General features: G+C 44.8%; 1 protein-coding gene across 2 annotated transcripts; it reads right to left on the bottom strand.

The window, feature by feature from the left end:
• Positions 1–228: 228 nt before the first annotated feature.
• Positions 229–27790, bottom strand: kat6a (K(lysine) acetyltransferase 6A). 2 transcript variants are annotated; one of them, XM_053869989.1, is made up of 17 exons: positions 27755–27790; positions 22120–23458; positions 13642–13750; positions 12474–12589; positions 11940–12021; positions 11685–11799; positions 11039–11355; positions 10305–10417; positions 9384–9499; positions 8453–8594; positions 8068–8229; positions 7886–7979; positions 7524–7755; positions 7068–7287; positions 6283–6987; positions 5852–6113; positions 229–5776 (listed from the first exon to the last, which is right to left on the bottom strand). In XM_053869989.1, exons 2-17 carry the CDS (start codon positions 22792–22794, stop codon positions 2427–2429), a joined length of 6810 nt encoding a protein of 2269 aa, XP_053725964.1. In that variant the 5' UTR covers positions 22795–23458; positions 27755–27790; the 3' UTR covers positions 229–2426. The 2 variants fall into 2 exon arrangements, with proteins under 2 accessions (XP_053725964.1, XP_053725963.1); XM_053869988.1 differs by lacking the exon at positions 27755–27790 and adding an exon at positions 24627–24765.
• Positions 27791–27822: the final 32 nt, after the last annotated feature.

The raw sequence follows: 27822 nt of genomic DNA, 5'->3' as shown, positions 1-27822 counted from the left end.
AACACACACCCATAAAGCAAATTTCACTGGACAATACAGCCAAATGAACAACAATAGGCAAGTGATATTGAACACGTTCTACTACAGGAGGTGTTTTTTCTGCTTTTCCTTCCCTGTACCACCAATGCTTTTATCATGTGGGACCAGGTTAACTTATTAAAATGTCAAATTTGAAGTCCAGCAAGTGGCCAAATGTTCTATATATGAGGCTTGTCCAAGTTGACTTCGAGGTGGCAAGTGTCATAGGCTCAGCTTAATTCATTTAAAGGCGCGTACCGTTGACAGGATGGGATCTACTTTAAAGAGCTCAAGAGAAACAAGAATGGCTCAACATAATTTATTTTCATTTTATGTTAAAATGTACAGAGTTCTTTGAAAGTACTTGCTAAGAAAGGAAGGGAGGAAAAAAAACAGAAATAAAAAAAGGAAATACATACATGGACAGAAGAGCATTGAGGCTGCCGAGCGCAAATCTGCCGCCCATCGTGTGCTCGGCCGTCACTCTTTGTATTTTGCGCTCTCTTAGCATACAACGCAACATGTACATTACAAAGGATACAAAAAGGAAGCGATATAAACAGACAAATATACTGAGCTCATTTGTACATGCCTCTTAAATGTAAGGAAGTATTCCTATACACACACAAGTTAAAAAAAAAAAAAAGAATGCCAAGTGACCTTTAGATATCTGTTGTCTTTTTGTTTAAAATAGCATTATATACTACACAAAGATAGAAAACTCTAGCGATGAGATGGAATGAAGAGGTTAAAGGCATCTTAAAGTCACAAAAAGTGAGTTTTTGTAAATTTTGAATTTCATAGTAACCGTTACCCAAGAGGCGAGCTAAAAAATATGAATTGTTCCGTTTTTTTCTCCTGAAACAGAAGTGGGGAAAAAATGACAGTACCAATATCAATGTCAGAATTTCCTTTTTATATTATAGAAAAAACATTTTTTTTCTCTACAATAGCTTTTCTAAAGTCAAAAAAGAGTCAGCTTAAGTCAGAAAAGAAAGCTGCCCGGTCTGATAAAATTCAGAAAGAAAACAAAACAAAAGTAACTTGAAAACAAAACAGTACACACAAATTAAGTATGCAATGTCAGGTCAGTAAAAAAAAAAAAGAAAAAGGAACTCCTCTCTGTTGAACACTTGTTAAGGGGCCAACCGCCTGAACAGCCCCACCTGTTGTTTGAACGCCATAACTACACCTAACCCTGTTCTCCTGCGCCTCCGAGCGAGGGGCCGGACCATGCACTAGATCAGACATTCAGGTACAACTTTTGCGAAGACCGTCTATTGCCCTCCATCTAGTCGAGTTTGCTGGAGAGAAACTTACAGTTTCAACAGAATACAACATTAAAAATGCAGACTCCTCAACCTGGTGTGGGTCATGAACACTTCTGAGGTTTGAACAAGAATTCACCGACTTTTATTTTACGCAGCGAGTAGAAACATCTTCCTTTGATTTGCTCTGTGTAAACCGTTATTAAAAAGGAGACAGTTGGAATCTGTGCCAGTGGAGTGTGGACAAGAACTGCTCAAGGTTCTCTCCTGAACTGGCTGGTAAAGTAGCCGTGTGTGTGTGTGTGTGTTTGTGTGCTGTTTAATATTCGAGAGTACCAGAATATTTACATCTTCAGTGAGGTGGAAAACGGGAATAGAACACTACTCGTTTTTAGCTGTAGACATGAAGTAAGACAGTAACACGCTCGTCTCCTCTTGTGTGTTTTTGGTATGACATCGTCCATCTGGGAAGACAGAGACTCTGGAAACACCGCCAGTGAGACCGGATGTTGTGTCCCAACCTCAGGGACTCGAGAGTGTGCCACCTTTTCAGAATGCCACATATAAAGACCAAAGCATCTAAGAGGTCAGACTGCACACAAATATCTCATAACCATAAAAAGAAATGACAACAAAAATAAGTTTTAACATGTTTTACAAAACAAAATAATCCACCTACAATTCTTCAGTCTTTTTTTTTTTCTTTTTACGGTAAGGCTTCCTATATCAGTTTAAAGATTGTGTGCATGGTTGGGTATTTTTTCACCAGTCCTTTATTTGCAGTCTCAAAATTCAGGGAACTCCTGTCTTGTCCTTTTCTGTTCACCTCCGCCCTCCTCCATCGTCCTCGCGCACGTCAGGAGGACGACCATTGGGCCCGTGCTCGCGGAGCATGTTAGCTCATCCTGAATTTGTGAAGCATGGCCGGAGTCCATGTGCACAACCTTGTCCCAAATCCTTTCGACTCACTCTCATTCAAGAGGGGACACGAGCCCAAGTATTAAAACAAGGACAGAAGAACACAGAAAACGGGAAACCAAAAAGGCCCTCTCTGATTGTTACATCTACAACAGCGTAGTGTTAACAGCAAGAGTGCAGCAAGTATCAACTTTGGCCCAATTCTCATCAGTCCGCAGCTGCTCATCTGCTCATGTACGGTGGCTGTTTAGGAACACCAGCATAGCCGTGATGGGATGGGCCTGTATACATCATGTTGCCATGGTGATTTGGCTGCATAGGCTGCTGTGGGTAACCTTGTCCTCCCATCATGCCCATCTGCATTTGCATGGGGTACTGAGCTGGCTGATTCATATAAGGGGGGTTGCCATGGTAACCACTGTTCATCATCGGTTGCGGCATTCTGTAGCCGGCTGACATGGCGTTGAGCGGCGTCATGTTCATGGAGTTGTACGCCGCTGGCGTCGGCATCAGGTTTGGCATCATGCCGCGCTGAACAGCCAAGGTGCGTGGAGTGCCCTGCATGGCAACAGCCCCTGAGCTGCGTCCATAAAGCTGCTGCTGGTGGGGCGCCGGGGCCAACTGTTGAGTGGCTTTCGAGCGAATAGAAATATGTCCTTTGACTGTGGGCATTTGGCCTTGCAGTCGCTGTGTGTGGGGCGGGGGACCCAAGCCAATGTTTGGCGTGGGCATGTTGCACTGAAGCTGCAAGGAGCCGAGGTTCATGGAGCCAGAGCTAAGGTTTGGAGGCGGAGTCATAGTGGGCTGGCCTTGTGGAAGAGGAGTGTGGGGCGAAGGTGCCAGGCCAGGGTTGGAAAGAGACACACTTGTGGCATAGGACGTGACGGAGGCAGAGTGGGAGTAGGACATTGCATGTGGGTCCATGATTGTGTTGGTCAGTTGCTGGAGTTTAGCAAGGCTGAAGGTTGCAGAGGGCTGGGGGTAGCCCCCAGTGCCAAAGTCCTGACCCATGCGTTCATACAGGGTACGCCCACCTCCACCACTCCCACTTTCTGGAATCTCCATGATCATGGGTGTCGAAGAAAAGCCGTTGCCCATGCTGCACTGCGACAGGGACTGTTGCTGTTGTGAAGGCGGCGGGGCAGCAGAGTGCGAAGGCTGGGAGTTTGGGGCCTGTTGCTGTTGTGCAGCCTGTTGCGCGACTTTCTTTGAGGCCTGCTGTTGCTGCTGATTGGTGCTGGGTGGCCTTTCGATCACACCACAGCTCTGAGGTGACTTGATGCTACACCCAGGAGTGTTGGATGGTGGAGGAGGCGGCGGAGGCTGAGGGACAGAACTGCCAACATTACTGGAAACAGGGCCACCGCTGGGACCACTGCCGGTTTGCTGGATGAGACTACAGCTGCCCATACTTAACTGCGACCCTCCTGTCCCAGTGGAAGACGTGTGGCTGGGCGCTGGCGCATAAGAGCAACTGTTGGACTGGGAAGAGGAAGAAGATGGAGTTGCAGAACTTGAGGAGGAGGCAGACGAGGATGCTGCAGAAGCTCCAGTCACCGTCGTTGTCGACATGCCCCCTCCATTTCCCCCGTTTCCTGCGCCGTTGCCTCCACCTCCCATGGTTGAGTCATAGCTGCTGGGGTTGTCATAGTTTTCCGTCGTGCTCTCAATGCTGCCCAGGTCACTGAAGCCGCTGTCCACCACCTGCTGCGAGTGGTCCGACACGGACGGGACATCCATCATGGGTGACGTCTCCATGTTCTGCTGCGAGGGCGCAGACAGAGAACTCGGGTGTTCTGGGGTGATCTGCGTGTAACCGCCACCAGTAGGTCCATTATTTGCCCCAGCACCGTTCGGGCCAGGCGTACCAACCCTCTGCCCGGATGGCGTGGTGTCAATCATTGCTGTGGGCAAACCTGGGCTGTTCACGGATCTAATAGATTGATTTGGAAGAGGCGGCATTGGGGGATTGGGAAGAGGGCTACTGTTTTGAGAGGTCCCACATTCCTCAACCAAGGCCAGTGCCTCCTCCTCTGCCTCCCCGGTATTACTGTAACTCTGCAGAGTGCGACAGGCAGCTAGGGTCTCCTCACAGTCCTGGTAAGCCCCATGATGAGGATGTGTTTCTGCCTCTTCTTCTTGGGCTTCCCCTTGCGTCAGGGACTGAACAGCCTGCACTGTCTCCAGGTCCAGTTCATTGGAATGGTGATGCGGGTGGTGGTTGTGATTGTGGCCCATTTCCTCTTTAAAGTCAGAGTGCTGGTGGGAATGTGAGTGTGTATGTGGTGGTTCCATCAGTATTGTGACATCCTTATCCTCAGTGTGTAGAGGCTGGAGCTCTATTGGATCAGAGGGAACAGACATGGCCGTGACAGTCTCCACTGCGGCAGCAGCGGCAGCAGCCTCCTCCTGTTCCCTGCGCCGCCTCTCTTCCTGCTGCGGATCAGCTGAGGGAGGCTGACACTTTGCCTCCTGCACTTCGTCCTCCGCAGCCTCCTCCTCTTCTTCCTCTTCATCGTCGTCCTCTTGCTTACTGACAAAGTCCCGGGCCACGCTGTTCTCCATGTCTAAAAAAGCCTCACTACTTTGAGGTTCTTCTTTTACCGGTGGAGAGTTTGCACGAGAGGCAGAATCTTCTTCTTCATCTTCATCATCGTCATCTTCAGATTCCCGACTCTTCCTTTTCTTACAGCTGCTTTTTTCCTCTAAATGGCCATCACCTTCATCATCTGCGTCGTGGTCTTCGCTGCGTCTGCTTCCAGAACTTGGAGTCACAGCAGTTCGGCGGCCGACTGATTCGATGTTGCCATCTGGGCTTGCCAAGTCTTCCTCATCCCTTTCGTCGTCATCCTCATCCTCCCTGTCAACCATTTCAGTGTCCTGAGGTCGGAATTGTGGGGCTCTGGAGCCTGAGTTGGACGAAGAGGAGGGTGACAGCAACGGACGGGATGGAGGACGACTTGATTTGTCTTCCTCCCAAGGTCTTTCTGTCTCATCTTCATCTTCCTCCTCTTCATCTGGTTCTGAGTCGGGAGACTGTTTACGAACAGGCTGTGGTTGTTGGCTAAGTGTGGGTTTCTTCGGTGGTCTTCCCCGTCTTCTTGGGATCTTCTGCTCTATAGGTTTTGGCAGAAAATCATCGTCGTCCTCAGAGTCTCTCGGTTTTGTTTCTGGATTGGTTCGGCTAAGTCGCTTGCTGTTGCGCTCATCCATGGAAACCAGCTGAGCATCGATACCATGGTTCTGTCTTTGCCTTTGCTCTTCCAGACCCTGCCTTTTAGCCTCCTCCTGGGCCCGCTGAAGGTACCAGCTCCGTGGTTTGCGACCTGGTTTCATCTTTATTTTTGCTGGCTGAGCACCTTCGCTCTGGGGCTGACTGTCAGCAGATGCACGCTGATTTGCTCCACTTCCAGGGGGTCTTCCAGGTCCCCTCTTTTTCCAGTGCAGTGGTTTTCGGCTCTTTCCTTTGGGCCAGCCTTTCTTCCTCTTGACTGGGACTTCAGGTTTTTCAGCTGCAGTTTCAGAAGGACATGTTGAAGATGCTCCCAACGGCTTCAGGACAGGGGTGGGCTCTGAGAAATGAAAACAAAAATGATATAGAGACCTGCATACTATATAACAATTTATGACTTTATAATTCAGTATACCATCTTCCTCTGAGTCGGTCAGGTTGGATGGCCGGCCTCTTTTTGGTGACGGGTCTGATAGCCGTAACGCAGAGCGTGCAGGTGGATAGCGGCGCAACGGTGGCCGAGGAGTTATCTCCTCCTCTAGCAGGGGCATTGTTCTTTCTGAATCAGAGTCCACAAAGGGCTCATCCAAAACTTCAGTTGTCTCAGAAATGGTCTCCGTCACCACACTGCTGTGGGGGTGGCTGCGCTGACGAAAACGACGTTTCCTCAGGGGTTTCTATGGAAAATACAAGAGGAAGATGCTGTTAAGCCAAGACATTTGATGCCAATTCAAATTCTCTATTAATATATTTTGGTTTGGTGGGACACACTCAGATTCAGAGGAGTCAGCGATGAATGTGAATGCAGATGTGGTAGTCAAGTGTTTGCCACACTGTGCCAGTTACCTTGCATTTTAACCCCATAGCTGGCTTTGTGAGAATGGGAGGGGAACATGTCCCCTTATCCTCATCTTCTCCGTCCTCTTCTTCTTCATCTTCCTCGTCCTCACTGCTTTCACTAAAACAGCCCTTTCTTGCTGGAGGAGGATCATTCAGCCTGGAAATTAGAGGAAAGTCTTTGGGTTCCTCGCCAGGCTCATCTATTGGCCTTGGCCTGGGTCCTCTCTTTTTTCTAGGCGGTCGACCCCTCCGCGTAGGGGTTGTGGAGGGGTGTCTGGCAGTGTCCAATGAGGGGAAGATTGACGACTCTTCTTGTCTATCAAGGGAAAAAAGAGATGGGGGGCTACAGGACGTTGCCCGTTTTACCCTCTCTGGCCGTTCATCTTCTGCATCTTCGTCCTCATCCTCATCATCCATTGGACGAATCTTTGGCAGACGACTTGCTCTCTGGCTGTCCTTTACTTTACCCCATGGCCAGTTTTTTGGTGGTCGACCCCTTGGCCTCCGCTCTCCATTCGCTGGGGGAGGTGCTGGGGTAGATTCAGAAACAGGTTGGGCAGGTGAGCTTTGGTTCATTGAAAATCCCAGAAAGCCCTTCCTGTCTTCTTCGTCATCATCATCCTCATCATCCTCCTCGTCATCTTCTTCCTCCTCGCTTTTCTTTTGACGTAAGTGCCAGGACAATGGTGGAGCCTTCACACTGGGTTTGATCTAAATTTGAGGCAAAATGAATATGTTTTGACATTTTGTCAGTAGATCAAACACAAAGGGTCTTTTCTAATCTAGTTTACCTCATTGCGGGTGGGTTTTCTTGGTTTTTCAGCAATGTTTTCTTCATTGTCTTCATCGTCATCATCATCATCATCTCCGTCAGCGTCGGAGACAACAGTGTTGGTTACAATGACTGGGGTCCAGCGTAGACACTCGGGATCAACTTCCAGCAGCCGCGGTCGAGCTTTGAGCCTGGCCATGTGATTAGCCACAATCTTTTCTCGCCGAACAAGGACCGTTCTGACAACCGTGGAAACCAAAAGACAGGTGAGTGACTTTCAATAACTGCCGGTTGCAATTGAAAGCATGAGACACTTGACCACGCTAGCATAATGATAGAGACAATCATGCAAAATGCTGCAAATCCTAACCCCTCACCCAAACAAGCGAAAAAGGAGGGCAGGGAATTTTCATTTAACCTATGTGACAAACAAACTGCTTTGCGATCGCTCGTGTTGTGTGGCTTCCCCTCTGACCTGTCTCCTCGTTGCTCCAGCATGTTGAGGCTGTGTAGTGTGGTGGTGATGTCCTGAGGGCAGATTCCAGTGAGTTTGCTGAGCTGTCTGATGGTGATCTTCTTGTCCCGGACTTTATCGAGACATTCAAGAACCTCGCTCCGCCAGTAGGCCATGTAGGACAGTCGGCCAAGGTCTGAAAGGGGTTTCTCTGGTGACCCAGGCTGGCCTTCCTGCTTTGATAGCAGGTAACCTGCAGAGAAAGAATTGCATGATCAGCTGGATTTTTTTAAAAATCAATCAATATTTAAATAAATGCAATTAAGAAATGCTTTTTATAAAAGGTTGCCGTTAAAGCAACCATGATCAATCGTAGTCCTTACTGAAGTCGATGAGAAAGCGCCCATAGCCCTTGCGCTGGTACTGTGGTAATATCATGATGCATGATACATTGTATTTCTGTTGGCAGTGCTTTTCCTGAGAACATACGAGTGGAGAGTAAGAATTAGAGAATTACACCAACTCAGCACAAGTGTTACACCAGGCAGCACTTAGTATAGTGTACCTTTGAAAAGTAGCCGACAAGGTGGCAACCTTTGTTGTCATTCTGGGTGAGGACGTAAAAAAGAAAGGGCTCCACATCGTAGTAGAGGGTCTTGTGGTCCAGGAAGAGCTTCGCCAGCAAACACAGATTCTGACAATAGATTGTGCTCACGTTCCCGTCAACCTAATGAAATAAAAAGGACATGATTTGTCTCGAGCCATAACACCTCTAGGTGAGTCTCCAGGCACTGATCTCAGCAGAAAGAACGAGAGGGGAGAACAAGAGACAAAACTGTTACAGGAAAAAAAGGAGGGGGTTCATATTGTCAGCAAGCCATTTATCAGGGAATGGAGATGTACAGCAGAGCCCAGGAACCCAAACGCCAACTGCTTTTAAGTGTGCTCACCTCAAACACAGAGACATCATCCTTCCTATAGATCTCGTTGGCAGGAGGGTGAAACCAACTGCATTTCTTCATGTGCTGGTAGAGGATGCTTCGACTCTTCATGTAACGCAGACAGAACTCACACAAGTAGAGTTTGGGTAGTCTAAGAGGGAAGAAAAAACACATGGATATTTTTTAAGAAAGGTCAATAATATCAATAAAGATGAACGATGTCATTGACATGTGTAAAAGTCGATCTGCCACGAGTTCCAAAGGAGACAAAGATGCATTATGCAGAGAAGTCCGCCGCACAACAACATGAATCTCCTTGATGTAGATGATGAGAGTAAAAAGGCCAGAGGGATGAAAACTTTCTAGCAGATGCAGATTGCCGTGTTGGCACACAGATGAATAGTACACACACAGCACAACAACTTGACATCATGTTTACAGTTGAGGTCTCACGGCAAAGGAGTCAGAAAGCACTCCTTCCACACAAACAAACCATGTTTGGGTTCTGGGTCATCAGATAACTCATTGTAAAGTCAAATTGGGGTTGAACAAAGATCTGGCAGATTTATTCTTCTGTATAAAACATAAATATCGGAAAGAAAAGGCATCCAAGAAACAAAAGAACAAAAATGCTGGTCCCTGTAAAGAATTTATGACGATCAACTGGAAAAAACCCACACACATAACTAAACATGTGCTGAAGAAAACTTAAAGGCAGAACTAATGCACAAACTGTACAGTCCATAAAATGGAATTGTCCTAGTTTTGATCCAACTGAAATTTTATGGGAACAAAATACTGTTTAATTACAAATGTCTCCAGATTTGATAATTCTAATTCCAAATGCTGGGCAGTGATCCAAACAACTTCATTGTTGGAGGAAACGGCTGGCAGTACAGTGCTTTTGGAACACTACCTGAGGTGCTTAATAGTAACTCACCTGCTGTACTCCTGTGGATAGGGAGAGGAGTACCATGTCTGGATTTCAAATTTGCCAAATTCAATGACTGATGGACAGCGCATCTGAGGGTCCGGCGGTCCCGTCACTCCCACTTTCTATATTGGTAATGAACAAACAGGAACATGAGAAAAACAAGTCAACTGAGACTCATGAGTCAAAAGCATATAGCACAGACAAAAATATGTGCACAATATCTTTTTTTGAGTAGATTTAGGAAACTGGCCACTCATCATTACTGATTGGTCAAATAACTGAAGCATTAAGAAACACATGACGTGATGTGTCCTGTCGATGAATATCACTTGAGGAAAAAAACGTGACCAGTTCAGTTCCGGTCGTCAGAATGTGATGTGTTAAACTTTATTTCTTGTCACTTGTCTTCTTGTCACAGAGATAAAGTGAACATATGGAATTGTTTGGATTTTACTATATATATATAGTAAAGTATATATATATATATATATATATATATATATATATATATATATATATACACTACATAAATCTGATGTACAAAAAAGATCTACCATCATACCACAACAATGTCTACCTCAAATACTGCGAATTCAATTTAAATCCAATATAATTGGATTAGTTCCAGCAGATGGCGCCATAATCGAACACAGCATCAGCTGGGTCAGAACAGCCGCTGAGTGCGACACATCCCTCTGAAGCATCTTTTACCCGTAACTGCTCTCGTTAGTCTGGTGTATCGAGTGGATTTTCTTCATACCAGTGGCACTTTTTTGCACGACTATTTAATGAACAAAACGTATATGTGTGACCTTACAACTTAACTCTTCATGTAGTGTATTACAAGCCCACATTTCATAAAACCATAGAAAGGAAAATGCTTTGCTTCCATGTCTATTTATGAATGAATGAATGAGGCGTCGTCACCTGTAACGCGAGCTCCTGGATGTGTCTAAATAGTTCGATGTCTTTTTCTGTCAGGTTTTCATGGCCCGGCAGCCTGTCGTCCTCGTCACGCCAGTCACTCCCGTCCTGATTGTCTGCAGATTTAAAACAGCGAGATTATCCATGCAGACAGCCGCTAAACACATTCTGCATCAGGCATGGTCAAAATGAAGACTAATCAGCCCATACAACTGCCCAGCAGCTGGAAATGAGCAGAAGTGGGTCAAGAACTATGTTGTGCAAATATTTAAGGACAAACTGTGCCTCACACACGGCACGTGTTGAGAGAAAACGGCACCACTCCAATCTAATCACACACTTATTTTTAACAAAAGTCCCATGGTGAATTCACCCTGCAGTATATGTGAATTAGGTTTAATCAGAGCCGCAGAGAAATTAATTATAATAACCAAACACACATAATTAATATGAGAGAGCTGCATAAATAGAAACACAGCTTCATGTTATCAAATACTTCTCACTTAAGACAATCAATTGGCTTATTTTGGATGTCTCATCACTGTGAAGGAGAAACATAATGAAGCGTTGAACTATTTAAAGTTGCAATGACTGAGAATCCAAGTCACTAGTTTCAATTCAGCACCAGCCAGTGTGATCACCAAGTATCTCCCTGGCACAATGGTTGATCATCAAAATCAAGTTTGGGCGTTCATGACAACTGTTCGACTCACAGGTGAGAGGAATTAAATTATTACCTGTCCTGTCATCGCCCTCTCCTTTGCGTCCATTTTTCTTTCGGATTCGGCATTGCTGCGAGTAGTCCACCACTTCCTGGCGGGCTTTGCGTCCTTCCGGTGACGGTGTAAAGAACTTTGTGAGGGCATCGATCAAGCCCTTGGTCTTGTTGTTGAAGCGGAGACTGCTCTGCGACATGTCGCCGTCTTCGCGCATGGAGAAAAGAAGCCGGTCGTCACCCGGGTACCCTTCACAGGACGAGCTGGAAGAGGAGCTGACTGAAACAGAGCGCTTCCGTCGAGAACGCCCACCGAGTTTCTTGAAGGGTCGCCCTGGCCTGGAGAGAGAGCAAGTGGTCTCATTAAATATCTTAAAATGCCACTCAATAATCAAACATGTAACGCCGAGTTGACAGAATTCCAAGTTTAGTCAGTGGATGTGAAACAGGCAGAGTAGAACTTAGGCATGCAGTGGTTGATTAATTTCAAGAGTAAAGAGTGAGCCAATGTACTTCTCCCTTCTTTCTCGCTCCAATATACTTTGCGTACACACACTAATGAAGGCATCTCATGCGTTACCACAACAGATAATTGGTCAGTCAGTGCATGATGCGATGAAGGCAGTTAAATACAAAAATACAAGGATGCACCAAGTACATTTTCCTACCTATTCTTGGGCCTTCCCAGCGGTGTACTGTAGCGCCGTTTGATTTCTGCTGCCTTTTCGTGCAGAAGCTTCTTTCCCTTTTTCCTGGGTTGGCAGATTTGGCAAATCCACATTCCTGAGTGACAGCGGGACACATACACACATATTCATTTGAAGGGTCTACGGCTTCACACAGGCACCACAGGACTTGACCGAATCAGTTTATAATTGAGCCTTTAGAATAATGTTCATCAAAATCTTGCTGTGCCTTTTTACCTTTTGGCATCCGTGTGAGAGGAGGATCACAGCACTCCATGTGGAAGCCCCGGTCACAGGAGTCGCAGAACAACATGTTGTCCTGTGAATGCAAAGACAAACTAAACTTTTACAGCTGCTGCCAAAAAGTCTATATCTGAATTTAAAGCAAAAAAGAATAAATCCAAATTTTGGAGTCTCCTCTAATGCCATTGAACAACAAAAGACTGATTTTTAAGCATTTTGTCAAAAACTAAATGTCAATGTTGTTGAGCCTTGTTGTTTAGTTGCATACTTTAACAACATTAACAACAGGTGATGGACAACCAATCACCCAATAAACATCCTTAATAAATAATAAACACCTTTGGGTGGAGGGGATATGAATCCCAAATGTCTTTACCGAACCAAAAGGACATAGTTGCAACAAGATTAAAATAGCTTGAGCCCACAACCACAGAAAGGTCTGTCATGTCTCAGTTTGACATCTCTACAAAAGAAGAGAACATTCAAAGACTCTATCTCCAAATGTGTCACATTAGCTCATCCACTCACCGCATTTTTGCCTTGATCCTGACAGCTGCTGCAAGTCTTGCAGTCGATGCACTGCCACCACAGAGCTTTGACTCGCACTGTGAGCTCCGGGGAAAACTTGAGACAGGACGGGTGGCCTGCAGACAGGTAGAAAAACAAGCACATTGTTGTCACAATCACTGAGTGTGAGCATTGACCCACTTGCGTTCCTATCACAAAATAGGGGAGGGAAAAAAATGCCTCCTATTGGGATTGCAATCCCAAACCAAGCTAAAGAAAAACACAAGAACATAAATAAAAAATCTGTCTGAGAACTGGATTGGCTTTATTTAAAAAGACCTGCAGAGTAAAGAACAATTCACAGCGCCCAGTCTCAGCAGTAACCCCAACACATTTTGTTAAAGCTACCTTCATTAAATTCAATTTTAAACAATTAACAGATCACTGTTTATTAACAACAACCTAGTCTACATACCAATGTTTGGGTGGACAGGAATAGAATAGTGGTATTTGTGCAACATGAGGGACAACGGATGTGGAATTTCGTGGTTGTGTACACAACAATAGCACAGCTAAACCCTCAAGACTCACAAACACAAGCAACAACCAAGTTTAAATTGGCTCTAAATCTAAATAGTGTCACTGAGACCTACTCAGATCTTCTGAACGTCATTGCAACTGTATTTGATCCGCGCCATAAAGACCATATTTGGATGTAGAAATAAAGCAGTGCGCAAGGATGGGGAGAATTGCACATTGTCGAAATGTCAGCACTACATGAATATTTTCAAACTTTTATTGTCCATTTGTTGTTTGAAGCTTGAACAGAAGTGACTGATATGCAAGCATTTTTGTGAGTCAGATGCTACATTTGCTGGACATACTGGACCTTTTAAACCACATTATTTTAGTAATATAATCAATTCAACCAGAACCTGTCAAATGCCGACTAGTGAAGTAATGGTCAATTTTATCAAAATTTGCAGCCCTAATGACTAACACAATAGTGTTGCATTGTGTCATACAAATGGCCAGGTTTGCTAGGAAACGTTTTGTTTACGCATATGTACCTCGGTGATATTGCAACAGCACACATCCCTTTCTGTTTCAATCCAGCCCAGTCTTCGCCTCAACACAGCAATGCCCACATTTTGTTAGCAGGTCAGGTCCTCTTTAAATATAAACTCACCACTGTTGCCACAGTCGGCGCATGAGATGAGTTCCTCAGGCTTCTTATCGCGGTTCTGCTCCTTGGTCCCCAAACAGAAGCTGCAGATGGGGATGGGCTCTGCCACCGGCTGGAAGAGAGACAAAGCGGGAAAGAAAGAGAGTAAGCCATCAGTCATTGTAACAATTTCATTGTACAAATCAGAAAACCAAGGTGGCCTCGAGTATGAGTCCCATAGCACGAGCGTGTGCATCAGCGAATGGCGAGAACGACAAACGCGCCACAGTGCAAGTCGAAGTGAGCTTGGTTGAAGATAACCGAGGGCACAAAAGTATCTCTGATGAATGCATTTGTCCATTTTTATGTGGCTTGTCATGTGAGTGGCTGCCGTCAACGTCTGTCACCTCACAGGTGGTTTGATCAACTGCTTTAACTTATTTTCTTTCCTCCAGAGGACACATTACAATTCCACAGCGATATCTTTCAGTTTAAGAAATTTCTTTTGACATTCAGCTCTTTGACTTTGTCCTCAAACACTATTCTAGTTCCTTTCAAGAACACAAGCACGTAACACATCTGCAACAGAGAAAGCAACAGCATTTTTGTAAGATTTCAAACGTGATTTATCTCTTCCATTAAGGTGGTACAACACACTCGAGTCGACACTGTGACTTGCTCTGCATGCAGGTAACTCCCCACATGAGACAAATGTTTGTATCATAAATATAATATAGGTCACATCAGGAAGAGAAGATTGTTCAGTCTGTCAGACAGGCATACTGGAAAGAGAAAATAACCCCTCTGGTGTCCAATGGTTTTGATGTATAATGTACAGTGAAAGCACTGCATTATACGAAGAGGCACTCCACAACAGGGAATTACATTTGCTGACATCTGCCCACAGATGTGTAATGACTTGTGTTTTATGAGTATACTATACCATCACTATTTGTCGATAGTAAGTCAATATTTATTTTGCCAGCCAAGTGCAGACTCTTTGCAGTGACTCGCCCCGAACCGCCCCATAATAAAGAAACAACAATGTTGTGTTGTTAATGCCTAATTCAACGTTGCTAATCATTTAATGACGACTCAACAAGCACTTGCACCAGACACACATTACTCAAGACTTTGCTTAGAGGCAGCAAGCGTTCTTGTCCTTAAAAAGGAAATGTTGAGTTATTCATAAAAAAACCTTAATTGTTTGAGGAGCAGAGGACACCTCACTAGATTTCGCTCCGAGGGTTATTAGGGCTGCAGAGCGCTCAGTGATACCACCTGCAAATGTGCTGGAGTGAGAGTCAGTCACCGTTCCTAGTCAATAATTAAACGTTAAGATGCTGAGTGCAATTCTTAAAGAAGTGACTTGGTAAAAAAACAAAACTTTGTCCAACCTTTTTACAAGCCAATATCCTATACTAGTGGGTCAACATCGTAGCAGCACACCCGACTCATCTGAACGATGACGACGCCAAGCTGAAAACCGCTACTGAATCAGGTAACTCTTGGTGTCATTTCCCTGCTCAGCTGTTATAGGATTTTGTGAGCATTTAATTTGTGCCTGTTAAAAATGTGTTATTTCTTACCGTTAAACTTCACACATTTTCACCACATCAAATGATTCCCTTCTTTGATATAGAAATGGAACAGATGCAGGCATGAACAGGATAACTTTTCACTTGGCTGGGTCCATTTCAGGGGGGAAAGTACTTTAATGCGGAGGTGTACCAGACAAAACTGGATTCAGACAGATGAAGCTGGATATTGTGCCAAGTAGGGCTGGGCATCAAGAACTGATTACAAATTTACATTTCGATTCTGTATTTGAGTTCAAAGACAACAATCCTTTTGGAGACTTCATCTTGTTAAAAGCTGCTCCACTGACAACATGATGCAGAAACGGAAAAATCATGAGCTAAAAATTATAACATTAAGGAAGGTTACATAGAATTGCCAAGACTACTATGACTGTAGTGCAAATAGAAGTACTGTATGTCAAGGGCCAAATTTTAGGAGGAAGTGTGAAATGTGTGAAATAGGAAAATGAAGAAATAGTTCAGCATTAGGAGCCATGAATTATTTTAATACTTTGAGACAGAACCTGCCTGGTGGAGGTTTTAATTTTCCTTCTAGTTTTGGGTTGTTTTCTTTTTGTTAAAAATCATTTTCGAAATACTGAAAAACAGCAAACTAAGCTACAAAGACCCAAGTTGCTGCGAATTCTTGCTATAGAATTGAATTCCTGTTTGATTCTGGTATTAAAAAAGAAGTAGTTTTCAACAATTTAACTTGTCTTTGAGAATGACTTCTGCTTTCACTGAACAATCGCTTATTACCACGAAAGAGGAGCCTTGGGTACTGTATGAATATTTCCAAGAACAACATCAGTTGCCACTGTTAAGTGATGACTTTTCTTTCCCCGTGGGGTACATAGCGATGGTGTGGGGCAGTTGCTGTTAAGGTGGCAGTCATAACTGTAAAGTACTGCAGGTCTTTTGAGAATTTCCAGTACGTCTAATAAGAAACGTTGTCAAATGTTTCCAGGTAATGTCTTAGAAATAATACCAAGTTAGATGGATATTTTCAATGCAACTGTCAATCCTCGGGGACAAAAGAAGGTTTTCATGGAACGAAAGACATTCATTAGAATGCAATACGGCAACAAGGCGGCATTAACTGAAGGTTCAAGGGTGGATAGCCATGTGTATCTGCACCAGCCTGGAAAGGCAGCAAGTCCTGGCGGGAAGGAGACAGGGACATGAGCTTGATTTATTGGCCTCATTTCCGTCTGACTCAGACTGCTTCCAGAGACCTCCACAAAATCTACCACCACACCCCCTCCACCCCGCTAAGAGAGTAGCACAAAGAGGGGAAAAAAACAAAAAAGGTATGAAGTGTGCAGGAGAGGACAGAGTTGATCACTGAGAAGAGGCAGGGCAGAAAAATGGTACCTGAGAGAGAGAGAGAGAGCAAGAGCGAGAGAGCTCAGATGAGCTCTGCAACACTTGAGGAGATAACTCTATCAGCGTTGTTTAAAATAATGGGATAAATAAACAGTAAATTAGGCCATAAGAGGCAGCACGAGCAAGACATCTTCAAAAAAAAATGCTTATTTGTCATCTGTCAATATCTGTCATGGGTCTGTGGACCAAAATAGTGAGGATCACTTACTGGTTGCCAGTGTTCACTATTACTGCAGAGAAATTTGAGCTAAAATGGGAAAAACTAATCTGACTTCAATGACAATAATATTGAAACAGCGATACAAAATAGCCAAATTCCTTGCAAGAGGCATCACGTCCTCCCCTTTCACCAATCAATTAATGTTGTGTAGTTACTCAATAAACACATAAACAGATGAGGTTACTAAAAATGTATCATAAATCAACACTATCCACAACATCAAGTAGTTCAAAGGTAGTAACAGTCATTGAGCAGCACAAGCAGCTTTAAAGACAGGGTATATTTGTGCTGCTCTGTATCACCTCAGGTATCTGTAACCTGAATCACTCGGGCATTACAATCATGCTACCATTTTACGGAGGAACAATTTCAACCTCACTTGGGACAATCTCCGATCTTTTTTTTTTTAATATACCCTGGAAGAATTGTGGCACTGTCAAATCTCTACAGGCAATAAGTGTGGAATTCAGTGAGGTGTAAAGACAAAGCAGTTCAGATTTTAAGCACTGCAGGATCAGTTCTAGTCGTCATCTACCAAAATGACATCAGGCTTTTCATATTGCCCTTGGCACAAAGGACACACCTCAAGGTAAACGTTAACCAAACACGTTTACTTGGCTGACTTGAAATGCCACTTCCACATAATGGTCGGACACGAGTCCGATTATAGCTTAACAGGTAAACCGGTAAACCCAACCACAGTGACACACCCAACAACGCACTGTGAACTGATACTGGACGTGGTAAACCCACCAAGAAAGCAGTTGAAATGAATACAAGAGGCATCACAAAGCATAGCGCTGCATGAAAAGATAATAGATAACAGAAGTGGCCTGGTTTATCCTCTTCAAATCAAACGACGGCTGTTAAAACGTAGGACAGAAGAGTGGGACAGGAAGCACAAGAACAATGAGAGAGGAAGAAAGGGAGAAATGGACGGGAGCAAGATTGACACGGGAGGAGGAGTGTTGCATCACTTTACCAAGTCAGGGATCTGATTAAAATGGGAAGACAATATTCGCAAACCCCAGGAAAAAAAAACAAAAAAACTTGATGCCCTTTGGCATCCACCCGTATTGACAGGAACTTCCAGAGGCTAAGGGCCAAAAATGAGTCTTCAACACAAAACACACATTGTACAGAGTAAATCAGAAAATTCTGTTGCCCTACTTCCTTCAGTACTTACAGATGAATTAATAGTGGCCTTCAAAGAGTCTGAGGAAGGCCCTCGCTCCAGCCAAGCCTCACCCAACATTATAGCAGGGGTTAGCCAGAGAGCACACAGCTAAATAAGTGAATCAAATGGAAGGGCCTGGCAGAGTTCCAGTGTCACTTCCACAGCTGTTCAACACATTGGCTCCATTTGCAGGCTGCTGGGGTTATTCATACACAAGGGCTCGGAAGCGATTCCCCACTCGGGCCAAATAGCATTCAAGTCACAGTCACTTATGACCTTGAGGTAACTGCTCTACTTGGTCACCAACATTGCTGTTAATGTCGTTTCTATATACTACTGGCCAGCTGCTTCTGCCTCTGTGTGGTTTCTCTGCTGCCAACAGTCAACCTTCAACACCTTCAGTGTGGGAGGTTGGACATTATTACTAAATTATCACAGAGTAGTAAAGCTGGCGAAAGGAAATATCGCAGACACTCATGGTCCATTTAGCATTTGGCATCGGAACCTTTTCAAAAAGTCTCTTGTCCTCCACACCGCTTAAAACGCTGACTACAAAAGAATCACTGGATGCGGGTTGTTTTGACAAATACGGGGCTGTGATGACAGCATAGTGGAAGTAATTACCAGTGAAAGAAAGACTGCTTTAACAACACATCTGTTTAAGCTTGACTCATTTGAAAACCAGAGCAACTTGGGTGTCGTTGGTGTGTGCAAGATGTCTGGACAAGCTCCAGCAGCTCTGTTCTTGGATCATTAGCGAATAAAACCCCAAAACTTACTAAGCCCCGTATTAGATTTCCATTTACTGAAATACAATAATTAAAACCATGCCGCTGAAATACACCCCAGTGGCTCAGCGAAACACATAATCCACCCTGATGCAGGTAGTCAGGTTCAGATTTCTTTTTTTTTTTTTTTTAATAAACAGATGCAAATCAAAGAGAAGCAGATACAGTGGTTAGATCAAGGTGATCAGTCAACATCCTTGTTACTTATCAAGATGCAGGTTATTTGTACGCCTTTTGACGTTGCCAAATCTTCAGCAGACTGAATCTTTTGCTCAGGAACATTACTTCTAGCTTTGTTTGAAATAAAGCTGCATGACATCATTTCCTTTCCCACCCACTAGAGGCACTTCAATGACAGTCCAGAAATAACAAGGTCATAATTGAGACAGAAACCTGGGAGAATTATATTACTAAGCAGCAAATAAAACTTGAAGGGCCAACCCCGCAGTTACAGTACAAAGTGACAGCAAATAACCCTTTTGGAAATTCTTCCAAAAGTGAGGAGAAAAACACAGACGGCTATATGTTACTCAGGCCATGTACTCAATGAAATATATAAATGAGTGTCAAACAGAAGCGCTGACCGTTTAGCTGCAAGAACCACAACAGGTTCAGGGCCCATTTACAGCAGAGGGTGTATCCAAACCACCAGTCCGTCGCTCAACTGGGAATTTCTGTACATATTGATCCCGAGTTGCTTTTTTCACACGTCCTCGCCATGACACTGCACAGTGACATCAAGAACTCTGGTTCACCCTGCTCCAGCTGTTGGGAAGAGGGCAATCACAGGGCAGGAATATCACTCTTGCCTATTATGAAGGGATGAACATCACACACACAACTATCTCGCCACTCCAACATGCACACAAAGGCCCAGCATCAAGCCCATCCCACCTAATGACCATGGGCTCGAACTGCTAACGGGTGCTCGGGGAGGCAATGAGGTTTGCCATCTATATATCCGTGACCCCCAGTTGACTTGGTTCTACATTAACCTCCCCCATCATGACCTGGCAATGGCACTCTATTAGGGTGAGAGGGGGGAGACAGAAAGACAAAAATAGGGTGTTGGATCCCGTTTGAATGGAGCACTCTGACACAACATCAGAGAGTCGAGTACACAAATCTCCAGACAAATGGGGTCAAAGTTGGAGCGTGGCAATTTGTTTTCATTCTCCTCCCTCCTATAGCTCCATGCTCATCTCCTCCAGGGGAACAGTAAGAACTTCCCGTCATGCGACGGCAACATAACCATAATTTTCTACAGGCAAAGTGCGACCACACATTCACTCATGAACTACACAAGCAGGTAGACCTCCTCCAGGAAAAATAATGGCATCAACAATGTAGACACACATAGACTCCTCTACGTCCTCGACATTGACTTCATGAAGATTACATAATAGTACAATCATTAGGACCTGTTCACCACACTTCAGTCAATTACATGAGACTTCTGCAACGTGCAGAAAGCAAAGCAACCACAAAACAAACTCCAGGCAGGTTACCTGCAGCCAACAAGCAGAGTGTCTTCTGACACCTTTTTCTCAGTAACAGCCTTATCATTATCAGCAATGTGACCAAGAGGAGCTCAACATAATACAACAGTGGCACAAAGGCAATTGGAGCAAAGGCATTTGTGTGGTTTTTCCTTGATGTCGGTCAAGAAATTAAAAACAGTGACTGAATAGCAAGTAATGTCTGATCGTAGGGAACTCAACAACGTGCCGCTATACATCTGCAAGTTAGCTTGTGCTGAAATTTTCTAACTTGAGATTAGTCAATTTTAACATAAAATTCAACACAGCATTGCACCTGCTTAATTCAGTTTTATACTGATCCTATTGCAGAATCTGATTATCAATTTATCTTCCCTCTTCATGTTTTTGCAGCAAGTTGCTTTTTCAAGTTTCTGTACTCGAGTGGTTGTTCGTGCTAGTGAGAGTTTAATTCTTCTAAAAATAATCCGGAAATCCCCATCCAAAAAAAGACTTCGGATAACATCCTTTACAAAGATAATCCTGATCACAAGTAGGAGAATGACAATATATTCAGCAGTTATTATTGATACTTCAAACGTTGACCATTGAACGTCTTTCTGAGCTCTGCATGGGTTAGTATTGCCACAGAAGAAAGAAAAAAATAGAAATGAAACAATACATTTGAATCGCTTTGACATCAGTTTACACGGTTTACTTCTTATATAAATGATGCAAAACCTGTTGTTATGGTCTATAGGGTAACACAGAAGAGCCACAGGACCAGTGACCCAGTCAGTGCAGAGACGTCTGGCCTGTACTCGTCTTAAAGAGGTGTGCCATCTGCGACCAAGAAGGTCACTGTGTTAGATAGACCCATGTGACACCGACCTGCTCTCTAGGCTAATCCTCGTGAGTGTGCAAATACTCCTCGTTGAAACTATGGGCTTTCACAACACTCCAAAACACACGTTTGAATCAGTCAAGTCACATGTAGCTGGTCCATGACTGGCCATGGCAGATTCAGCGGTGCCAACTCATTTTCACAAACTTTCAAGTCAGCTGTTTGACATGCATGTTTGCTCAAGGGTAGGTACACTGGAAGCGATTTGTTTTGGTCACATTAGAACGACCTCACTTTGTCGAGTACATATCTGTTTGCTCTGTGTCAAAGGCTCCAAGACGCAGAGGTTCGCAGCTGGCTGCTCTTCCTCTGATCAGGTTACAAAAGTGGGTGTGTTCCCTCTCTCCTCTGTCGCCTGCATGTCTGCCTCACCCTCTCTTTTACTCACTTTGCCTCTATCGCTTTCTTCTCTCTCTCTCTCTCGAGTCTCTTCATCTCTCGCTCGCTCTCTAGTTAGAGCCTTGTGGCTTGCATCATACACTATTCTTATAATACCACCAAACAACAGATCATTACTTTAGTCCCGGACTGGAGATGTCTTCACGCTCTCCTCTTTTCAGGCTTCTGCACACCCACTTTCAGACTGATGGCAGCTGTTTGGCTGGTCTAGACTCTCTGCATGGGCCTGGGAGCCATGCACTTTACCTTTGACCTCTTCAGACAGCCACACTTCTGATTTCTATGTAACAAGTAATACAAATGCTTCCCAACACCTGTGATGCAGCATTTCCAATGCATTCAAATCATTGTGCCTTTAAATCACTTACTAAGTAGTTAAATAAGCAGTAAATACATGGCATTTCGTGGATTTACAGATAACCAGCAGACAAAAATAATACTTTCTTGAGCTCTTACCTACCTTTCAGCTAGATCACACATTCTTCAGGACATAGTTTTAAACCTTGTGCACATTATTAAATACAAAAATGATTCTGGGTTTTGAGGAAGCGATCGAATACTGCAGCTTACCTTGTCTTTCTCATGAGGCAATAGGCGCACAGGTGGCAGCGATTCAATGGACACCGTCCCGGTCCCATCATCCAGGGAGCTACTGCGACTGACGAGCAAAAACAGGGGGCCCTGCTTGAGTACTCGCCCATGGGCCACTGCCCTTTTCAGGGATACCCGAAGTTGCTGGTGGAAGAGGCCAGATCCCACAGCGCCACTGCTGGACAAGTGAGCTGCCACATCAGCCTGGCACTTTAGAAAACGCTCAATGTTTTTTATACTTGAACCCTCTGGTTCATGAAGACCATCTAGTGCCCGCTTGATCAACTTGTTCCAGTCCAGTCCTGGTCTCTTTCCAGTATAAGAGTGAGAGCCACCACCAAAACTAGTGCTACCACAACCGCTCCCGCCTCCACCTCCTCCAGAAGTGCCCCCACTTTTTGACTTGGGCACAATGATGCGCCCAGGAAAATCAGGGTCCTTGTAAGAGTTCAGACCTTTGTTGGTGACTTTCAGGATGGTGCCATCCTTCACACTGAGCTCCAACTGTTCCAAAACTGTTTTGCGATCGAGGCCATGAGACATAGACACAGCATTGCAAATCCGTTCCTCTGATGGTCGCTGTTTCTGCTTCTTCACCTTATGGATTGCCTCGATGATCCACTGCGTGTATGTTGGGTTCGCCAGTTTCACCATGGCTGCGGTGTGCAAGGGCACAAAGGCCCCAGGCCGTAGCACAAGGCCCTCTCAAAAACAAAAAGTGATGATTAGCCTCAAAAAAGACTCCAGGCCTGCGCCGTAGCGCCGCCGGCTATACCTCCCTTCACGCTTTCAGCTTACTATCCCTTGTCTTGGGGTCTTACTGAGAGTCCAAATAGCGTTGAATTAAAACAGCACGATAAGCAGCGGTTAACCATAGCACAAGCCTCAGAAATAAAGGACCATTATAAAAATGTATTCACCTGCACAAAGCGAGGTGGTTGTTTAGAGCAGAAAACCATCCCGACTATAAACTACATTAGGAAAGTAAGCAAGAAAGCTAGCAAATTTCTATGACAATGAGCCAAGCTCTCACTAAATATTACTTGAGAAATAAAATCAGATTCCTCCTATTAAAAAAAATGGTGGAGGAAACATTTGCCATCGATACATAGTCCAGGAAACTCAGCAATGCGAGTGACGTCGAAAATATTCCAAATAACGAAGATCCCCGTTCTCCCTCGTCTTTCGGAGTCCTCTCTTGGTGTTTTAACGTTTCCAGTGGAGTCTTCTTCGAGCAAAGATGAACCAATATCTCACACCAGAGAGCATCCAGGTCAGATCACCTTCATGCCTGTGGCACTTTGACAGATGACACACCCTGCGGACAAAAGCAAAAAATTTTACTAAATGTGCAATTCTAAAAAAAATGCATTGACACATATTGGAAATGAGAAAGCAAGAGGTATAGAATAAAACATTAAAAAAAACCTTGAGTCAGTCACACTCCAGATGCATATTAACAAAGCCATGCTTGCAAACACAAGCAAAGCAAGCAACCACGATGCATTTACTGAAGTTTAGGTGAGAAAGTTTTGAACACCCAGAAACTAACACATACTCTTATACACGTTCAGTAAAAAAAAACTCGATTTACAAGGATATTTGACTGATCACTAGACGTTAAAATTGCATGGAATAGACTCCCAATAAAGGTGAACGGGAAGTTTAGTTTTAGGAAGTTCGGTTGCTAACGTAAACACGATGCGGCCAAAACACAGACTGTTAGCAAACATTAGCAGATAGGCTAACTTAAAAAATCCCGACTCAACCAGATAGCGACAAAGTCTTCCCCGTCGGGTTGTTTACTCTCACTGATACTTGGGAGTCTGGTCGGTCAATGACAACAACACTTCCCGCGAACTCCTGTTGTTTACCAGGCTAATGTTCACGGCTAACCTGAGAGCTAATGTTACGGTTATGTTAGTAACGTTACCCAACAAACGCTATGAAATGCAACACTCGCCCGAGCCGCGCCAGAAAACGCACCAGCGTTTGAGGATACGGGCCAAAACAAAACATTAAGCGCGGAGAATGTTTCATATCGACTGTCACTGGTGTACTAACGCGAGATCGTGGCCTTGTGAGAAGCACAATGCAACTTGCAGACGGCCATCTCGGCCGACAGTGGGAGATCAGAGCGGCTCCGCGGCCTCCTGCTCGGCCTTCGGTGTGGGTGCGGATCCTCTACCCGCTCAGAAGCGCTCCCCACCTCACAGACTTCCTCTCTCCGCAGTCCGCTTCTCCTATAACCGCATAGAAGACACAGCTAGAAGCGGTAAGAAAGGCCTCAGCTCCCCCCCATACCTCGGTAGCCACCCCCCCTCACCCTCCACCGCGACCACCAGCCCTCCGTACCCCGCTCTCCCTCTCCCCCAGAAAAGCTCCGCGCTGGTCCGGTTCTGGTTTCCGAAGAAGCGCTGGGTGAAAGCGCGCCGTAAAAAAGACACGGCTTCAACTCCTGCTATTCGCCTTCTCCCGGTACTCACCGGAGTATGGTGTCGAGGCGCCGCGGAGAAGGTGCCAAAACCGTGCGGAAGGTAGACAACAACAAGCCTTAAAATGCAGCCAGAGACCAGAGGCTCTGGAGCCGCCGCCATCTTTGAGTGAAACAGGAGCACGGCTGGTGGGGGAGGGGGGACACTGAGCCGTCAGGCTGGGCCAAGGGACCGTCCGCGTGGTGCGAGGCGCACAACCAGGGGAGGGAAATTAACAGCATGGCGGTGGGGGCGGCGGCGGCGCGCTGTTGCTATGAGAGGGGTGTGGAGATCGCCTGAGCACATAAAATGGAAGAAAGGGACAGATGGTGGTGGTGGTGCTGGAGGAGGAAAAAAAAAATAAAAAGCGCTCTTCTCGCACTCTCTGCTAGCAGTCGAGGGGAGGATTTAAGGGAACGTCTGTATTTTTCACAGCAGTCGTTGAAGGGGGGGAGAAGAAGAAAAAAGCAAAGCCAATGAGCATGGCTAAACGTTAGAGGGTATTTAAAGATCAAAGTGAGACCTCCCTCCACACTGCAGTCTATTGTAGCATCTGTGTGTTTTTAAGATGAAGATGATGAGGAAGGCATGCTGATCCAATCCCTTGGAGATGATCTCATGTTGCAGTGTGCGTGCAGCCACACAGGCTGCTGTCGTGTACATGTGGAGGGAACACATTGTTGTCTTCCTCGTAGAAAGGCTATTATCGTGTCATGATGATGTCAGGTGTCTGCAGCCCATCCGCTCAGTTACGATTCATGAACCAGCAGCTGAGTCTCACGCCTTTTCTTCCTAATTCATGTTTGTGGAGCAGCGCCGCATACATTACAGCATCTGGTGACGGGCAGCAGAGATAATGTGGAGGAATCACTGTCTCTCAGCCATGTGTTTTATGAACACAATGCTCTCATTTCCATGGCCACACTTCTGGACTAATTGTGTAGTTGTAATTGAATTTGTGCGGATGAATATTTAATGCCGTTCTCAGGGAGAGCGGCGTTTCTTTCATTAGAAAACATCGCAGTTAATGACATATACTTACACGGATACATTACCCTCCATTAGTTATGAAACGCGGGGAGGACAAGTGTTGGATCAGAGGAATGTGGATTGGATTTATGTGACATCATATCGGGGATTTCAAACTGAGTTCCGTGCTGGTGTTTGAACTAGAGGCGAGGCTCTGTTTTAAAAGGAATAATATGATAAAGTAGAGGTTTTATAACGCATTTATTAATCGGTTTAAAATCTTTTACACCTGGATGATCAAATATAAGTTGAGTCTGGGCACTTGCTCCGGCGATGAGCGACTCTTTGCAGAATGAAGTGGAGAGAAGAACATGTTTTGTGTCTGTATCCTGTTTTGAAAATGAAATGTCTTTATTTACTGTCCCACACATCATGAATGTGTTAGTTATGACATCACATTTAATAAGGTGGTGCACTCAAAAATTGTTAACAGTTTATATGTGATCAATCTATCTTAACATTTAATTAATTCGAAATTAGCTGGTTAAATTCCAAACAAGTTATGATACAATTATTCAATTATTATAATAATTTGTTCGTGATATCTGTCTGTCTGTCTGTCTGTCTGTCTGTCTGTCTGTCTGTCTGTCTGTCTGTCTGTCCGTCCGTCCGTCCGTCCGTCCGTCCGTCCGTCCGTCCGTCATCCATCCCTCCCTCTATCTATCTATCTATCTATCTATCTATCTATCTATCTATCTATCTATCTATCTATCTATCTATCTATCTATCTATCTATCTATCTATCTATCTATCTATCTGTCTGTCTGTCTGTCTGTCTGTCTGTCTGTCTGTCTGTCTGTCTGTCTGTCTGTCTGTCTGTCCGTCCATCCGTCATCAATCCATCCATCCATCCATCCATCCATCCTCATCATCATCATCATCATCATCATCCATCCGTCCGTCCGTCCGTCCGTCCGTCTGTCTGTCTGTCATCCATCCATTAATCATCCATCTATCTATCTATCTGTCTGTCTGTCTGTCTGTCTGTCCATCCATCGTCATCCATCCATCCATCCATCATCATCATCATCATCATCATCATCATCATCATCATCATCATCATCATCATCCATCCATCCATCCATCCATCCATCCATCCATCCATCCATCAATTCACTGTACATATATATATATTTTTTTTTTTCATCGGTTTTCGTCAATAATGTTTGAGGTTTTATTGCCAATGAAAGAGCGGTATTTCAAGGATCAATGAGAGAGATCCAGGTGAGTCCAGCAGAGACCAAAGGAAAGCTGGGGTTTATTGACTTACACGGGGTTAGTTTCCCATGTGAACTGCATGACTATACAGAGGGCTGATCTTCAGGAATTTCTCCAGAAACATTTAAATAGTTTCCGCTCAATAAACCAGTCTTTCAAAGAGTGTTGTGTGTGTTATTTGTGTAGCGAACCTGGCAGCAATCTTCCTTTTCTATTACAGCCTAACGCTGAAGGCTCCCGTGGTGGAAATTAAATTATCCACAGCTTTGAGTAAAATCATGTGTACTGCCGTCCTCAGAGACGGATTACAGTGCTTCTTATAGGGAGCAATTAGACCTGAGCGGGTCCCGTGTCAGGACGGCCTCGTGAGAGACGGATCTGCCGCCAGCTCGGGGGTGATGGCATCAAAACGGTAAGGTCACGCCGTAACCAATGTTTGTCTTTGCACTTCTTATGGGACAAATAAATCACGATCCAACGACAAGACAGCCGTTGTAATTAACACCAGTGTTGTTACACAGATAAATAGTGCGAAGTGTTAACACATGGGCGGCTATTAGCAGGATTCCCCAGGACTCCCATGTTGCATTAGCGCGTACGGTCGGCTTGCTAACAGATGGACGACACTCAGGAGAAGCTATCGTTCGCAGCAATGAATAAATAATGTCGTACGCCATGTCCACCACCACGAGGGTGATACTTTGTGTAGGAGGGTTTTGTCGTTTCACTGGCATCTTTTATGGCTCGTATTGACTTCACTTCACAAGTCACATCGGGCCCATATAGACACCTATTTAGTAGCTGTAGGTCCGGAGGCAGGACAGGACTCACACGAGTGGGAATTAGTTGAGCAGTCAAATACACATTTAGGGGATCCACAAGTGAAAAAGTACCTGGTCTGTCGGACTGCGCTCCGTTAAGCAACGTCAATGCAACTGTCCAATGGAGTGGCACCTGTGCA

The sequence above is a fragment of the Synchiropus splendidus genome, chromosome 7 (genome assembly GCF_027744825.2).
Source record: "Synchiropus splendidus isolate RoL2022-P1 chromosome 7, RoL_Sspl_1.0, whole genome shotgun sequence".
NCBI classification, from domain to species: Eukaryota; Metazoa; Chordata; class Actinopteri; order Syngnathiformes; family Callionymidae; genus Synchiropus; species Synchiropus splendidus.
This window is presented reverse-complemented; position numbering and strand designations above follow the sequence as displayed.